General features: G+C 50.1%; 1 protein-coding gene across 2 annotated transcripts in view; it reads right to left on the minus strand.

The window, feature by feature from the left end:
* Positions 1-570: 570 nt before the first annotated feature.
* grid2 (glutamate receptor, ionotropic, delta 2) overlaps positions 571-16,525 on the minus strand; it is a 301,989-nt gene continuing 286,034 nt past the window's right edge. Inside the window, exons 15-17 of one of the 2 annotated variants that reach the window (XR_007388201.1) lie at positions 12,639-12,879; positions 8,242-8,320; positions 2,528-2,644 (exon numbers count right to left, since the gene is read on the minus strand). Coding sequence is in view for 1 of the 2 variants with exons in the window: in XM_049002892.1 (XP_048858849.1) it covers positions 2,213-2,644; positions 12,639-12,879 (673 nt within the window). In the remaining variant the exon portion in view is untranslated. Of the gene's footprint in view, positions 2,645-8,241; positions 8,321-12,638; positions 12,880-16,525 lie in introns of both variants that reach the window. The other variant, XM_049002892.1, reaches the window with a different exon arrangement.

Consider the following 16,525-nt stretch of genomic DNA (forward strand, 5'->3'; position numbering starts at 1 on the left):
TCCACTTGCTGCTGGACCAGCATGGTGCGGATGGGTTGAAAGGTCCACAAGGCCTCCGCTGGGTGCCGCTGGCCCTGGCTGGAGCCCAATGGGGGCCCCCATCCACGGCCGAAATCGACTGGGGGGTGTGCATCAGAGCCAGGGGCTGACATACAGGCAAATGGTCTGAGTGTTGCCTGCAAGCTCTACAGCCTCAAAAACAACTCAAACATGCAGCTGTAGAAAACAAATTTATTAGACAAATTATACACAGAAAGCTTTTGCCACTTGTAACAGAGGCCCAGTATCTTCTGTTTGAATAATATGCAACACATACAACAAAATAGGCCTATATTAAATACTGTACATTGTAATAAGTTGAAAATTGTCACATAATCCTGTACGTTCTATGTATGAAATTAAAAATGTTACAGGCATAGCAAGTCGTGCATGCGTCTCTTTACAAACTTGCCTCCTTATTTGTCAACAAACAGGTCAAACGTTTAAAAAAATAAAAGAAAAAGAAAATGAGCCAATGGTACGGCTTTCTGTGGGAGGGAGCGGGTGGGGGGGGGGGGGGGGGGGGGGGGACTGACGGTGATGTCAGATGACAGCTAAATCAATGCTAGGCTTCTATGAGCTCCTTTAAAAACTCAGAACAAAATTAGCATCGACATGTAAAATACACATTGTAATAATGCTTCTTCCTTTATACTAAATAAATTTAAAATGTTGCCTTTGTCCTATTGTCATTCGATAGCCATAGCTTAAGAAATAAACATCTATAAGGCTTGCATCAAACACTGTTGCTGTTCTCTACGCACAACATTGGAGATTTAGTCTTAAGATAACAAACTGAAAGCTCATTCTAAACAACTAACATTATTAAATATTAATACAGTGTTAGTGAAAAGGTTTGGTTTATTTTTTTTCCTCAAAATGTGTTTTTGTCTTTTTTAGCTTCATCTTAATGGCCTTGTTTAAACAACTGGCACTTTAAAAAAGTTAAATAAACGTTACCCTAAACATTAATGAAATTAAACTCAAAGACATTTCAAAACGCGTTCCTAAAAGATTGCTGTCACCTCCCTGTTTCAAATGACATTTTTGACTCTAAAGTTGCGGGCAGGCTCAGTGCGAGATGACCAAAGCGTGATGGGACAAGCTTCCTGCCAATCACTTGCTGAGGTTCTGTTTGATTGGTCCATCCGGATTCTCAGCCCCGCCTCACCATATAACTGCCACAGTATGGTCTGTTGGTGCAAATATACCTGAAAATGACATGTGATGGCCCAGACATTGCTATAACTACAAATAAACAGGTAAATTAAACTGTCATGGGAGATGGCGATTGGATGAGAATGACAGGATAAACTCTTCTTTTTCCATTTCAAAAAGAGATAAACAAGTAGACAATTCAGCACAATGTTGTTTTTTAATCTTTCTGACCAAACACATTCCACGCATTAATACTTGTTAAATTTAAAACGAATGTAATTAAAGACACACAGCAGTCTTGAATGCAGTACCAGTTCTTTTTTTCTGGCAGTTTATTTCTATATTTTCTTATTTTCTCTCCTCTCTTTGAAGCTTTCCTCTTCAAACAGCCAGCTCTGTTCAGAAAAATTTCACCGCAATCACATCCGGGTCAGAGGGCACTGGTACAGTGCAGTCGTACTGTCCATCTCACGGCCTCCTAGTACTGACAGTGCGGTCTTGGCCCAAACCGTACTCCTGGCATCTTCCTGCTATCGAGTCGGGCTGCGGTGCCGGATTGTGCTCGTGCACTATCAGATCCAGCCCGGCCGGGGGGTGCGGGGGTGTTGCTAGGCAACACTGGAACACTGTGTAAGAATGAAGGTTCTGACAAGGAGAAGGACTGAGAGTGATGAGATCATCCAGCTAGTGCTGGGCTTATTGCAGCCGAGGGGAGGCGCTCTGTCCCCATCACCACGGTTACGTCCGCGGGCCATCCTTTCCGATCCGCCTGCTCCTCGTCTCAAAAGCAGTCTCCGAACGGTGTGACAAAAAGGAGAGGGTTAATCTGTCCCTCCACATAGAAAAAGTCTCCACAACGACAGTGACAATTTAGCAAAAGGATAAGGGCGCCCCCTGGCAGCGGGGCGGAATGGAAAAGCAAAGCGGGTAGAGGGGCAGGTGAGACGGGGTTTCTATGTACACGCATCGCCGCTGTCTGACCGTCGGCACGCCGGACCGCCGGACCGCCCTCTGCTCATATGGACGTGCCTCGGTCAGGGTCGTTGCCGTAGCCGAAGTTCGGTGCGGGGGTGGGCTGGTAGGGGATGGAGGACATTGTCTTGATGGGGCTGCGGAAGAAGCCGCCATTGGGGGCCCGCTGCCGGAAGGGGCCCCCACCAGTCCGGTGATCGGGTGCGGCCCCAAAGGCGAAGCCGGCCGCTGCCTTGGCGGACAGACTCCGACTCAGTGTCTGGATCTGCTCCGGGATGAAGGTGGTGGTGGTGATGTGCGTGTTGCGGAAGTCGCTGATCTGCTCCAGGCCCTGGCGCGCCGTCGGCATGGAGTCCATGTCCAGTGGGGTCAGGTCGATGGAGGACGCCGAGAACTGCTTGTGTGGGCTGTCATCCTCCGTGCACAGGCTGTTCACGCGGCGGTGCAGGTGCTCCAAGTCGATCTCCTTGTCATCCTGTTGGGTTTTGGGGGTGGGGGGGGGGGGGGATTGAGAGATGAACAAGAGGGAAGGGAAGAGGCAGGGTGGGAGAAGAAGGGAATAGTTGTTATGGGGAAATGTTGGTTGGTTTGAAGGTGGGGTTGGGGGGGGGGGGGGGCAGTGACAGTCGGGGACATTTTTTGGGGCACACATGGGTGGGGGGGGGGGTGAATTTGATGGGTGTGGAAGTGGGAGATATGCCAGGTGAGTGTGAGAAGGAGAAGTAGGATCAGGAGGAAGATGGAGATGAAGAGGAAGAAGGGGAACAGGATAGAGAAGCACAGACTGAGGACACAGCCGTGACAGACGGACATGCTGCACATTTCAGTCGCGCTGGGCTGGCAGCAGCGCCGTGGGAGTGTAGCAAACACACACAGACACACAGTCAGCGTCAGTGCCTTCAGTAAACATCTGACTCTGCAGACACAGCGAACCTCACTATCTAAAACTCCTGCATACTGCACAATCACTCCCACTGCCTTCTGCCTGAGCTACAGTCGATGCTAAAATGGCTTATTACTGACATTTGGCATGATTTCCATTGTATTCATTTAGCAGTTGCTTTTATCTAAAATGACGTACATTTTTGAGAAAGCAGGAGGGTCAGCGACTGAGAGTTAAGAGCCTGGCTCAAGGGTCCAACAGCGAAACCAATCTACTGACCCTGAGATTTGAACTGGTGTCATTCTGATTGCAGCCACAGTGTCGTAACCCATTGAGTCACGTGCCAATGGTGTGCAGTTGTCTGCACATGATTACATGTGATGCACACAAAGTGCCCCAGGCATGCGCAGTCACAGTGCTGTTAATAATTAATGTCATTAGCTTCTAAATTTAGTGCTGTCACTGCATGGGGCTCGTCTCTCATGGTCGGCTCCTTGTTAGTCTATGCTACAGGCATTCACAACTGTCACAGTCACGTTGACACAGACAGGGTAGAAAAAGTGCAGGACATCCAGGAACATCTGAGGAACATCACGCGGAACCACCTGTGAAGGATCAAAGTGTGTTTGTCATGCTTGGGCTTCAGAAAGGTAGGGTGGCAAAGCCACTGACCAGAAGGTGAGGGGGGTGTCTGTGTGTCTGTGTGTGTGTGTGGTGGGGGGCACTGGGGTTTTCAGCTACGCTCTTTCTTGCTCTGTCTCTCTGGGAGAAGGAGGGGGCAGGAGAGTTTGTTTCCCGTCAGGACCTAACCTCATTTCATGCGAAGGGGAGCAGGAAGGAAGATGGGGGGGGCAAGAATGAAAGTAGGCGGAGAGAGAACGAGGAGAGACATCTCGATGGAAGCTTGTGATGAGTAAGAGTCACCATGTCCATCACGGGAGACAGAAAATCATGAGATTCTAAGGAAGTCCTACTTTAGAGTTAAGGCATCACTATACAGTGCGGTTACCTTTACCTTCCACTACACAGAAGTAACTGCGTGGTGACAGGTTCTACCCTATGTTGCTCTCCAACATTGGACCAGACATGATCTCAGTGGGAGCTATCAACACAACTGTCAGCCTAAGAAACGCTCATCACTCTCTTACACGACTGCAGGCACCTCTTGGGTGGACTTGGGCTTGTCACACTAAACCACTCATGCTCGTTGAGAAGACCGCGCTAGGAACTGCGTTCAGCCTACCTGAATGGTCACACGCCTCTCTCTTGTTTGGTACCAGCACACAACGGTGCCTAGGGGGAAAAAGACTCAACATTTCTACATCAACCTGTCACCCCTTCAAAGTCACGATGTTCCTCTGACAGGAAACAGTGTGGAAATCAGACTCCTGTCTTTTTCCCACCTCAGCCTGAGTGGGGATTTTGCTTCCCCTGAGCCTGAGGACAGTAGAGTCTCTCAAACGCTGTATGAAGAGGCTCCCAGTCATCTGCTGAGCACTTTTGCTTTGGCTCCTGGCTGTGGCCTGAGCCGGACACGCTTGACTATTATGAAACTATTATGAGATTTTCGTTTATATAGGTGGCTGGATAGTGGTGGCTTAATGGTTAGGGAAGCTCACTTGTAATTGAAAGATTGCTGGTTCGAATCCCCTCAGATACCCTGTATGAGGCACTGCTCCCCGGGCGCTGAATTAGCTGCCCCCTGCTGCGTCACGATGTCACACATGGGTGAAATGCAGAGGACACGTTTCCTTGTGGTGTCAATAATGACCACTGCTCACATAATTCTGGATGGCCTGAACTCCACACAATTCTTTTATTGGTTCTGCTTTTTGAGATTCTGTACTGCGATTCCCTGAGTGTTTTATGTCTATGGATCTCAGATCTAGTAATGAAATCGGTCATAACTGATACCCTGAGAAAACAGAGTGTGCTCATGTTTGAACCAACAAGAGCAACAGAAAGAGTGAAGTCAGAACGTTCCAAAGCCATTACAGAGCTACAAGGAACGTTCTTCAAGATGGTCCAAAGCCATTACAGAGCTACAAGGAACGTTCTTCAAGATGGTCCAAAGCCATTACAGAGCAACAGGGAACGTTCTTCAAGATGGTCCAAAGCCATTACAGAGCTACAGGGAACGTTCTTCAAGATGGTCCAAAGCCATTATAGAGCTACAGGGAACGTTCTTCAAGATGGTCCAAAGCCATTACAGAGCTACAAGGAACGTTCTTCAAGATGGTCCAAAGTCATTATAGAGCTACAAGGAACGTTCTTCAAGATGGTCCAAAGCCATTACAGAGCTACAGGGAACGTTCTTCAAGATGGTCCAAAGCCATTACAGAGCAACAGGGAACGTTCTTCAAGATGGTCCAAAGCCATTATAGAGCTACAAGGAATGTTCTTCAAGATGGTCCAAAGCCATTACAGAGCTACAAGGAACGTTCTTCAAGATGGTCCAAAGCCATTATAGAGCTACAAGGAACGTTCTTCAAGATGGTCCAAAGCCATTACAGAGCTACAGGGAACGTTCTTCAAGATGGTCCAAAGCCATTACAGAGCTACAGGGAACGTTCTTCAAGATGGTCCAAAGCCATTATAGAGCTACAGGGAACGTTCTTCAAGATGGTCCAAAGCCATTATAGAGCTACAGGGAACGTTCCTCAAGATGGTCCAAAGCCATTACAGAGCTACAGGGAACGTTCTTCAAGCTGAGCTGAAGCTATTGTAGAACTACAGAAAATGATCATGAAGATGTTCCACAGATCCATTCAAAAGCAAAAGACATCATTAAGAAATATCCTTTTTACCTTATCATCACGCTGGGAACCTAAAGGAAACGGGAAACATTACGGCAGATCTCCTCAGCACCTGCGTGCGGAAACTAACTATGATCCTGAGCACAATGCCCAGATGCAGGCCTAGGCCGCCAGGAAAATGCACACCAGACAGATGGTGCCGATGGAGAAACGCGGAGCCAGCAGGCACTGCTGCATTCGTCTAGGATTTGGCAAGATCAAGACAGATGGAGTAGAAAAGTAGGTGTGCCCTTTACCTGGGGAGTCCTACCGCAAGCCTGCTTCCAGCGTTATCTGCACTAACTGTGAGTGCTCTTCACCTGCAGTTCACTGTCAGCGGCTTGCTGCGGCACAGCGTTCCGAGAGCGCGGAGTAAGACGGCACTCTGAAGATACACCGAGCGGCACGAGGGCTCTCATTCTGCTCGAAAGCTCCCTCGGTGAAGATCCCATCTCCAGGAGGAGGGGGGACAAAACCGGGTCACAGCATCCCCACTTCTGCTGCATCAAATGGAGGACGAATTCCTACCCCCCAGGGAAAATGACATAATTCTGGTTTTGGAGGGGCCTCGGCTACATGTTATACATATTCTTCTCTGACAGCAGTGGGGCTCAGGTGACTTCCCCCCCCACCCCCCCCCCCAGGCACCCCCCTACACACAGGGGAATACACACAGCATGTTTCTTACTTTGTTAATGGAAGCAGCAACACTTGGGCTCTGTGGAGTGAATGGCGGGGGGGGGGGGGGGGGGAGATGTCGTCTTTCCCCTGCCGAGCATCCTCATCTCCATGCCGACAGTCAGAGGTCACAGAGAGTTCATGGCCACGCTCGTCATGCCTAGTGCTGGAGAGTACCGGCACAGGTGGTCTTAAACGTCACCTCCGTTCAGCGGATTGTGGCTGAGACAGCCTCACCTTCCAGCCAGGAGCCTAGGGTTCCTGAAGGCAAGCCCGGAACATTCCGCAACAAAGGAACCAGGCTGTGAGGCGGAGAGCCCATCAGCAAATGAGTGGCTGCGAAGACCACAGGATCTCAGACCGCCAGCTCTCAGACACAGCTGCCGCTGCTGTGCAGACTGCAGACTCTGAGGCACACCTACTACTGTTGCACAGACCAAAGACTGTCAGACACATCTGCTCTTGTTGCACAGACCGGAGACTTTGAGGCACAGTTGCTTCTGTTTGCACAGACTGCAGACTCTCAGACACAGTTGCTGCTGTGCAGACTGCAGACTCTCAGGCATAGTTGCTGCTGTGCAGACTGCAGACTCTCAGACACAGTTGCTGCTGTGCAGACTGCAGACTCTCAGACACAGTTGCTGCTGTGCAGACTGCAGACCCTCAGGCACAGTTGCTGCTGTGCAGACTGCAGGCTTTCAAGCACAGATGTTGCTGTGCAGACTGCAGGCTTTCAGGCACAGATGTTGCTGTGCAGACTGCAGGCTCTCAGGCACAGATGCTACTGTCCACTGAGCTCATCTAAATATAAAGACTTCTCACATTCATAACGAACAAGCACTTGTCTCACATTCTGGCCACCCGGCGCGAAATCCAATCAAAGGCTGGACACAATCCATCTATTAAATATACTGTAATGAGACAAATGATGTACGGACACTGCTGGCACCCTGCCAGGCAATAATCCTACGCATTAAACTGTAACATAGTGATGTGGGTGAAAACGGCACATGGAAGCTGGTAACAATGCTGGGGATGGTGCCATCTCTCTGAAAACATCAGCCCGTCCGTGGTTCTCAAACCCGGTACCTATTGCAGGATGTGGGGTGTGATCTGGGGAGAGGGCACCTGGCGAAATCATATCACATAGTATATTCCAGGGCAAATGGGAGATTTTATTTATACAACAGATTAGTTTTGTGTTTCAGGAGACTCTATGTAGGGCATAGGGCAGGACCAGGAGGTTTGTCAAGGGGCGGAGCATCTGGGGTAAGTCATGGCCTATCACATGGCCTATCACATGGCCTATCACATGGCCTATCACATGGTCTATCACATGGTCTATCACATGGCCTATCACATGGTCTATCACATGGTCTATCACATGGCCTATCACATGGCCTATCACATGGCCTATCACATGGCCTATCACATGGTCTATCACATGGACTATCACAGGTACTTTTTTAATATAACAGCTTATTTTGTATTGCAGAGAGCGTACGCATGTGTATGTGTGTGCATGTGTGGGCGTGTTTCAGAGAGCGAGAGAGAGACAGGAAAGAGAGAGAGGGAAGAGAGACAGGAGAGAGAGAGAGGGAGGGAGGAGCTTTGCAGAGGGAGACAGGAACAGGCTTGGGGGAGAGAGAGAGGTGGACAGGGCACACAGCATCGTTAGCACACAGAGCTCTGTCGGAGGCCAGAGGGGCCAGGTACCTGGGAAGGTGAGATGGAAAATGGCATTGTGCATTGTTCTCCTGCGCTTTTACCCAAATCCTCAACACAGAGTACTTATCTACAAAACAAGACAAGGAACGGAAACCATTCAGGCAGGACACAGGGCAGTCACACAGCATCAGGAAGTGAGCAGAGCAGGCAGCAGACACAGTGTAAAGCCCCCCCCCCCCCCCCCCCCCCCCCCCACACCCACCCATGCATACCCACCGCCCTCAGCACCAACACCCCTCATGCGACCTATGTGCATACAGTGAGTGTAACATGTACAGTGTGTATGTGCACAGGGCCTGTGTGTTCAGGGCCTGTGTGTGTGTTCAGGCCGCATGCAACGGGTCTGTCCTGTTGCCTGGTCTCATCACTGGGGGGCTCCCACACGTCGTAACCCCAGCTCTTCCAGGATGTCATCAGGTCCAGTCCTACCTTATCCTCCAATGGGTGTTAAGAAGCAGCATTGTTTAGCTGGGGTGGGGTTCCAGCACTCAAGGCTAGAGACACGATATGGAGCTAAAAGTCATTACTAGGGTAACAGCTATTGTGGGGGTAAAATCCATTACTGTACGTCACCAGAGATATTTCTTCAAAAGGACCCATAATGATGTAACAATTTCTGGTACTGGAATCTGCACACGTGACACCTCTGGGAGTCCCTTTGCCGCTATGCCCCCTGCAGGAAGCTCGCTGCCGTGCCACGTTGTACCCCAGCCTCACAAAACCAACAAAAAAAAGAGAAAATACAGAAAGGAAAAGTGCCAAAAGAAGGGGAGCAGAGATCTGGTAGTGCTGCTGGAGGAAGCGAGACAGGCACAGCGAGGGGGGGGGGGGGCGGCGGGGGGTTTAAGCTGTGATTACAAAGCGTGTCCACGGCACGCGTCACACCCACTGGAGCGTTTGGGAAGGCCGCCCCGGGCCCGGCATGACCGCGCCGCTGTGGGCACGGTCACGGTCGTGGTCATAGCGGGATCCTGGGACTAAGCTGCTGTCGGAGGCCCCCCCTAGCCCCGCCGGGCCTGATCCTGCTCTACTAACAGTGTTTACATGGCTGTCTTGGTAAAATGTCACCTACATGGGGGTAAAAAAATACACCGCAGTGATGTCGGAACTCCCGTACACCCCTGAGCGGCGGTAATCAGGCTGTCTGGCTCTAACCGCAGGGAATTCTGGGTAGACACCACAATCCCCTTAATAGGCATGCGAAAACTACAGCTACTACTGCACAGGCCCCGGTGAGCAGCACCTCTCAGATGGTAATGAAGTTGGCGTGACCCTTTGGGGGCCGTGCGGGGGCAGGGGCCCAGGGGAGGGTCATGCTGACAGATAAAAGCTGTCGAGGTCACGGGGGAGGGGGCTGTCCGTGGGCCGTCTGCTGCTCACTGATCAAAAGCCACTTGAAGCCCAAGGAAGTCAGATGATGAAATGGTCAGCTAGGTCACGCCTGACCAAATGTCCCGCTGACACTGGGGTCTGCGTCAAGCAGTCGTTAGGAGGACGGCGTCTTAGACATGGGGGCGGAGGCAGGTCACTGGGCATGCTCACTGGGGGCTCAAGGCTGTCTGAGAGCCCCCCCCCCAGAGTCCAGAGGACAGCTTTTGGTTTTGACGCAGGGGCCTGTATTGATATTGAAGGCATCCGTGTGCGGGACAATTTGGAGACATGCTGACCTGGTTCTGTGGGGCGCGGAGTCGCTGGTTCAGAGCTCCTGAGGAACAGACGGACCTGGATTGATTTGGTGGAGTATGGCAACAAATTGGTGACACTGGTTGGTGGGGTATGGAGATGTTACATATTCTGAATCAAGGAGAAGGTGGGACAGGGGTGGAGCAGAGGAGGAGATGGCGAGACAGGGGTGGTGGTTCGGTCTGCACCGAGATGGAGGGGTTCAGGTTAAACCCTGATACACACGCTCCGCTCTCATCCAGCGTCCATAATTCCCCTGTGACCACTTGGACCAAACCAACCCAAGCAAAAACCCAACAAGTTCAGCAGACTCTACCTGTACAAGCAGACCCTCCAGCTAATTTGGATAATTACTGGGCTGGAATCATTAAAATGTCATGTTGTAATTCGGTTTATAATTGCATTTTAATCGGAAATTAAAATACCCGTATGTTTAAATCAATCATTCCTTCATCTGTTGTAAATTGGGCTTTCAACAAACGTGGAAAGTTTCACTGCCTCGCGGAAAGTTTGTTCGGTAATAGGCATGTGGAGGCTGTGCGTAAATGTGCAGTGTGTTCTGAGGAGAGGTTAGCTGAGCTGAGTCTGTTCAGCCTCACGTAAAGGAGATTAAAGGGGACATGATCCAGGTATTTACAATTCTAACAGGTCTGGATGCTGTTCAACCAAATGGCCACTTTAATATTAGTTTAAATGCTAGAACTCGTCGTCATAAGTGGAAATTAACGGGAGAACATTTTAAACTGAAATTGAGAAAACGCTTCTTTACACAGAGTGCAGTTAGGTATGGAATAGTCTTCCTGCTAGTGTAGTGCAAACTGAAACCCTGGGGTCCTTTAAATCTGAGCTAGATAAGATTTTAACAACTCTGAGCTATTAGTTAAGTTCTCCCCAAACGAGCTTGATGGGCCAAATGGCCTCCTCTCCTTTGTAAATTTCTTATGTTTGTTCCTGGACATCCATCCATCCATCCATCCATCCAGGATTGCAGGGGGTCTGGAGCCTATCCTGGAGGCTTGGGGCGCAAAGCTGGGAACAACCCAGGATAGGGTGCCAAGCCATCATGGGGCACACAGACATACCAGGCACACGTGTAATTTGGTAACTTCAATTAATCTCAGCATGTTTTTTGACTGTGGGGGGGGGGGGGGGGGAGGGATACCTGAAGGAAACCCCATGATGACATGGAGAGAACATGCAAACACAAAGAGCGCTATGGGAGAGACTCAAACCCTGGTCCCAGTGCTAACCACTGTGCCACTGTCCCACCACCTGAGGGACACTGACCTGTAAACCAATGGTATAGGGTGTATGGGGGTCACATGGTATGGGGCCACGCCCACAGGGGGGAGGCTCTAGGCATGCTGGGTGAACATGGTAGCACAAGTTTATAATAAATCTGAGAGTCAAATAATGTATTATGAATCAGCGCATGATTAAGGAATCAGGTAATTAAAGAGAGACTTACATACAGGGGGGTGGTGGGGAGTGAGGGCGGGGTGTATTAGAGGTAGCCCTTCATGGCATGGGGCGGTGCAGGGTAAGTGAAATGAGCCTCTACAGCCCTTCCATATTATGTTGTGTTCCATTTGCCTTCGAATTTGAGTTTCGGTTGCTGAGATTACGTCACATCTGCTAAAAACTCGGGGAAAACCGAGTCGGATGCGTTCCATTTGCCACAGAGCAGAAATACGATGGACCCATATTAAAACGCAAGATTTTTTGATTAGCCGGACAAATTGTTGGATTTAGGTGCCTTCGTTTAAATGGCCTTTATCTTCGTTCCCTTGCAATTAGCCCGAACTACCTTAAATCCAACAAATAATCAGACTAATCATGAAATCCAATTCTAGCCCGATTAATTGTTAGCCATTGTTAGCAATATCAGTTGATAACACATTACGCTCGGTGCTTTATGTATAAAACTCCGTAGCAACACGTCCACAGATAAGTTGGACGGTATAGTGTGTGCGACCGATTTAATGAGCCACAAATGAGAAGTGGTGCTTAAACAGTATAAAACTACAACTTTCCCTTCTGTTGATAAAGGGTGCAGCCATCTTGGATTCTGAACTCCAGGATCCTCTGTGCCGCTCCGAGATATTCCTCGGCTCTCCGAGAAACGAGAGCGCGCATGTCGTCATTTCCGGCTTCAAAACTCGGAATCCGACTTGGAATCCGAGTTCTGAGGGCAAATGGAACGCACCCTTATTCTCCCCCAGTGAGCCCTGCTACGTGCTGCCACCTGCTGCTCAACATTGGTAACTGTTCTCTGCTAGGCTGCCATGCATGGAGACGCTCAGCACATGCAGCGTTACATTTCTAGGTGTAAATCAGGTGTAACTGTCCTCTCTACGCTAATAATGACGGCATTAAAGAGAGGCAGTTACACCTGGGCGAAATCTCAGGCTACAGCCCCCAGGTCTCCTGCTTAATTCAGGCGTTTCCATGACGACGTGTTTTGATTGGGTGGTCAGTCTGACTCAGGCCGGCCTCAGGTTACCTATCACACCCACATCGCAGATGCTTTTCTAGGCTCAGCTTCGGTCTCTTCGCCTCTCTTTCTGTTTTCTGCATTCGTCGCTTCCCCCAGGACAGCAAAATGAGGACGGTGACGAGTCCGCCCCTGCATTCAGTGGTGCAGTGACACCCCCCCCTCCAGCACCGGCGCGACATGCCGACTGCTCCCGCCCGCCCCTCACCTCCTTGGAGGGCACCCGCGAGCCCTTTCTCCGATTCCACCAGGTCTCCACCATGGCGATGAGGCAGGAGAGCACCACGCCAGCCGCTAGCACGCAGAAGACGCCGGCGAAGCTGTGGATGTCGAGGGCACTGCCGCGCTGCCGCGTCTGCACTGACGAGTACATGTCGCACGAGCTTTCCCGCGGCCACCACTTTAGCTTCAGGACGTCCATGTCGCCGTTCTGCTGCAGCTCCAGGATCCTGTGGAGGATTGTGGGTAATCATGTGGGGGATTGTGGGTAATACACTTCCACGCAAACTCTGCATCCATTCGCACTGCCATAGAAGCTAGTCCCTACTGGCTCCCCCAAGGATACAACAGCAATTCCCACCATCAGAGGACCTGACTGTTAAACCCTTAAAGACCCACACATTCTTTTTCACAGTACGGATTGCCCTTATTGGGAAAATAAAACCCTTTAGACCGCCGGTAGCCATGCTGCTGAATGTCAAATCACAGTTTAAGGCATGCCAATATCTCTGACATCTCTGTTCCCTTCATGTTTAAAGGTTTTACATCTTAACAGGCTATTTGCTACAACCAGGCCCCCAGATAATGAGCTCTTTCCACCACAAGTCAAGACTCTGCCCCCAGGTCCTAAGGCTACGGTTTCGCAGAACCTTTGGCATATTCCTCTTTCAGCAGCAGGGGGCAGTGTTTAACCGACCCAGAGAACTCAGCCAATAGCAAAACGGAAGGTGTGACTAACTCATGTTTTTGAATGAAAAATTATATTCTCTGGTGCAGTGTAAGTGTTGCATTATAAGAACATTCAGCGGTACATCTAAAGTAAATTAATTATGGTTTGGGGAGGACGCAGGACGTAAAGGGGCTTCTGTTTTCTGATTTGTACTACAAAGCAATTCTTTCTCAGATTACAGCAGGGAGACGGAAGAACAGAAGCCAACCCACCTCTCTAGGGGTAGATACAAAGAGTCAGTGTTTTCAGCAGCAGGTTAAAGTTGCTTTTCGGGATTCCCTTACTGACCCACAGGCACCCAAAAGTTGATTCACTTTAAATACTCCCCTAGCCTCTGTGATAAACAGGCCCTTTCACTGATCTGCTGCCTTTTACTGAGAAGGCTCTCAATCAGCAAAGGCATCCATTTGTTAACTTGCATTCTTTAATTCTGTCTCATACGCTCTGACCCTCAAACCAAAGGTGTCCTTTTAGCTTGGGAGGAGGGAGGGCCTTCAAACACCCCCCCCAAGCGGGCACACTGCAAATGAGCCAAGCTCCGAGTGTCACAGCCGTCACCCTCTGATGACAGGAGCCTAGCAGTCCGGCAAGAGCCAATCATGTTCCTCTGAGCCGCAGGGGGCTTTGAACCCACACCAGAGCCAAAGGACACACCTAGCCTTTATTAATTCTGTCACTTAAAAATCTTAAATGAGTCATAAATGTAATTCATGTCCCACAGCCTTTCTCTAAAGGCATCTGCTGCGCTGGGAAATGTGTGGGGAAACTGTCAGACAGTGTCCCACCGTTCCCTGTAGGGGGCAGTGTGGGAAGACGCTCCACCATCATTCGATGCTCTAGGCTCTGGCCGTCTTTTCCAGCAGGTTCTGAACACGTGCCGGAACCCCCACCTCAGGCCAGACACTTACTTTTAATTGGATTATAAATATTACATGCGTCTTCTCTGAGGGAACGAGAAGGAATGATTTCAGTGGCTCCTGGAGACACGACCCAAAGTTTATTTCACTTACTGAGCCTGCGAAGAATTGAGACATGTCACTGCCTGAAGGTGAAACTATGAGATGGAGCACATATCTCTACAGATATGTACGGGAAACACGGCTAACTTCCCTAAATGCAGTTATCGCAAACGACGGGTAAGTGGCATACTCGCGGACCACAGGGATAACGCGACAATCTAACCAGTCCCCTACATTAAAGCAGCAAAACGGTTTATTCTAGATGACAGCGATATGCCACCCCCTCCTTGCTGATAACCATCATGTAGGCTGCCCCAATTCTGGACCCAGTGCCAATGAGCCCAGGCAGAGGATCGATACAGTGTTGGTTCAGACTCCCAGCGACGGTGGCCTTAGGCAGAGTTACTAAAACGGCCTCCTTTAGCCGCCGGCTCCATAACCTGAGGGCTACCGCATAAATAAAAAACGGGACTGCCTGACGGAGAAGGCAACGGCGGCCCCACGCCGACTTCGGAGAGCTGAACGACAGGCTGCCCCCTGAAAAATGGATGTGTGTTGGCTTAGAACCCAAAGTAATCCTCAGCTTGATAAATAAACAGCAACACAAGCTCAGGCAGGTGTGCGTGCCGTGGAGCACCAAGAGGCGGACGATGCCCGCGGCTTTTTATGGATGTTGCAGGCTGTGTTGTTCACCGGGGTGCAAGAGCGCCCCCGCTTCAGTGACAGCCCCAGGGGATTGAGAGCGGCCGCTTTTGATCCCCTTATCGGGGGGGTCAGAGTGACACTAACGCCAGGAACTCGCCGAGACCTCGCCAATTACAGCACAGATGAATTTATAGGCTGCTGCTTCAACAAATTATCACCCCAGCGTCCTCAAGAAATTAACGCCCCATAGTGACACCCCCCCCCCCCCCACCACCACTCACGCCCAAGCTCCTACAGGAGGTGTTAATCATGGTGCCACTTAGTGTTGCATTGCCACTACAGGCAGGCCACCTTCCTCTATATAATCATCCGGCCCGTGACACTTTCTGTGAGCTGAGAGATCCAAGCCTTCTCCAAAAATCATCTCACATGGCATCCAGCTCCAGTCCGGATAAGACACGAGAGATTGCATGCGCAGGACAGAAATGCACGTAAGCACATGTCACCGAGCATCTGCATATGCGTGTCGACATCCGGCTTCTGCGGCTCCCGTATGGTGACGAACACTCCTCTTGCTGCATATAGGACTAGACTGCTTTGTTCACCTCATGAACATCAGTGCTCTGCAGCTCAGCCGTCTGCGATTTGAACCTGGAACACTTTGATCAAAAGCGCAGATGTTCAGTCACAAGACCAAGGTCCGCCTACGCGATGCCAGCTCTGCTGCAGGAGGCTAATGGGACGAGGAACCGGGGAGAAGACATAAAATAATGATGGATCGATGTTCAAAATGTAAGTGGTGAAGATCTAAAGATTGGGCAGATGAAGCAATATAATGATGCTGAAGACAATGATGAAGAAGACAACAAAGGGAAAGATATATTGAAATATCAATCACATGGCAATGGCAGAAAGATTAGCACATAATGGAGAGGCCCAACGGAGAAATCACCCGGCCAGCCGCGGGATTTAAACTGGCGACCTGCTGATTATACAGACAGAATCATATCCCACAGGGCCACACAGCGCCCCCATGAGGGAACAAAACAACACGACGGTATAGCGGAGAGGAAGAGGAAGAAAAATGAATGAAGAGGATGAAGAGGACGAAGAAGAAGAACACGGTGCGGAAGATGCAGTGAAGTCACTTCGGTCCCTGGGAAGGAGGAAGCCTGTCTGCGGAGCGGTCTGTCCGCCCGTCTCCGGGGCTCCGCGCAGTGAGCCGTTGCCACGGAAACCAAAGTGCAGCAGAAATGATCACATTAGTGGATGTCTCTGACAGCGTCAGACAAACTACTTGGTTAAAAAAAGGAAACAAACTGTGGCTTTTTCTGGCTGACACACTGAATGGTAGAATCACACGTTCACTGAAAACAAACTGCAGATTAGCAACAGAAACTGAGCACACACACACACACACACACACACACACACACACACACACACACACACACACACACACACGTAACAGCCCTCTATTCCCCTTTTAGTCCTGTAACCTATTCACCTGTATTCTTTCCCTGTGGGTGGAGCGTTGCTTAC

This window comes from Brienomyrus brachyistius, chromosome 2 (genome assembly GCF_023856365.1).
Source record: "Brienomyrus brachyistius isolate T26 chromosome 2, BBRACH_0.4, whole genome shotgun sequence".
NCBI classification, from domain to species: domain Eukaryota; kingdom Metazoa; phylum Chordata; class Actinopteri; order Osteoglossiformes; family Mormyridae; genus Brienomyrus; species Brienomyrus brachyistius.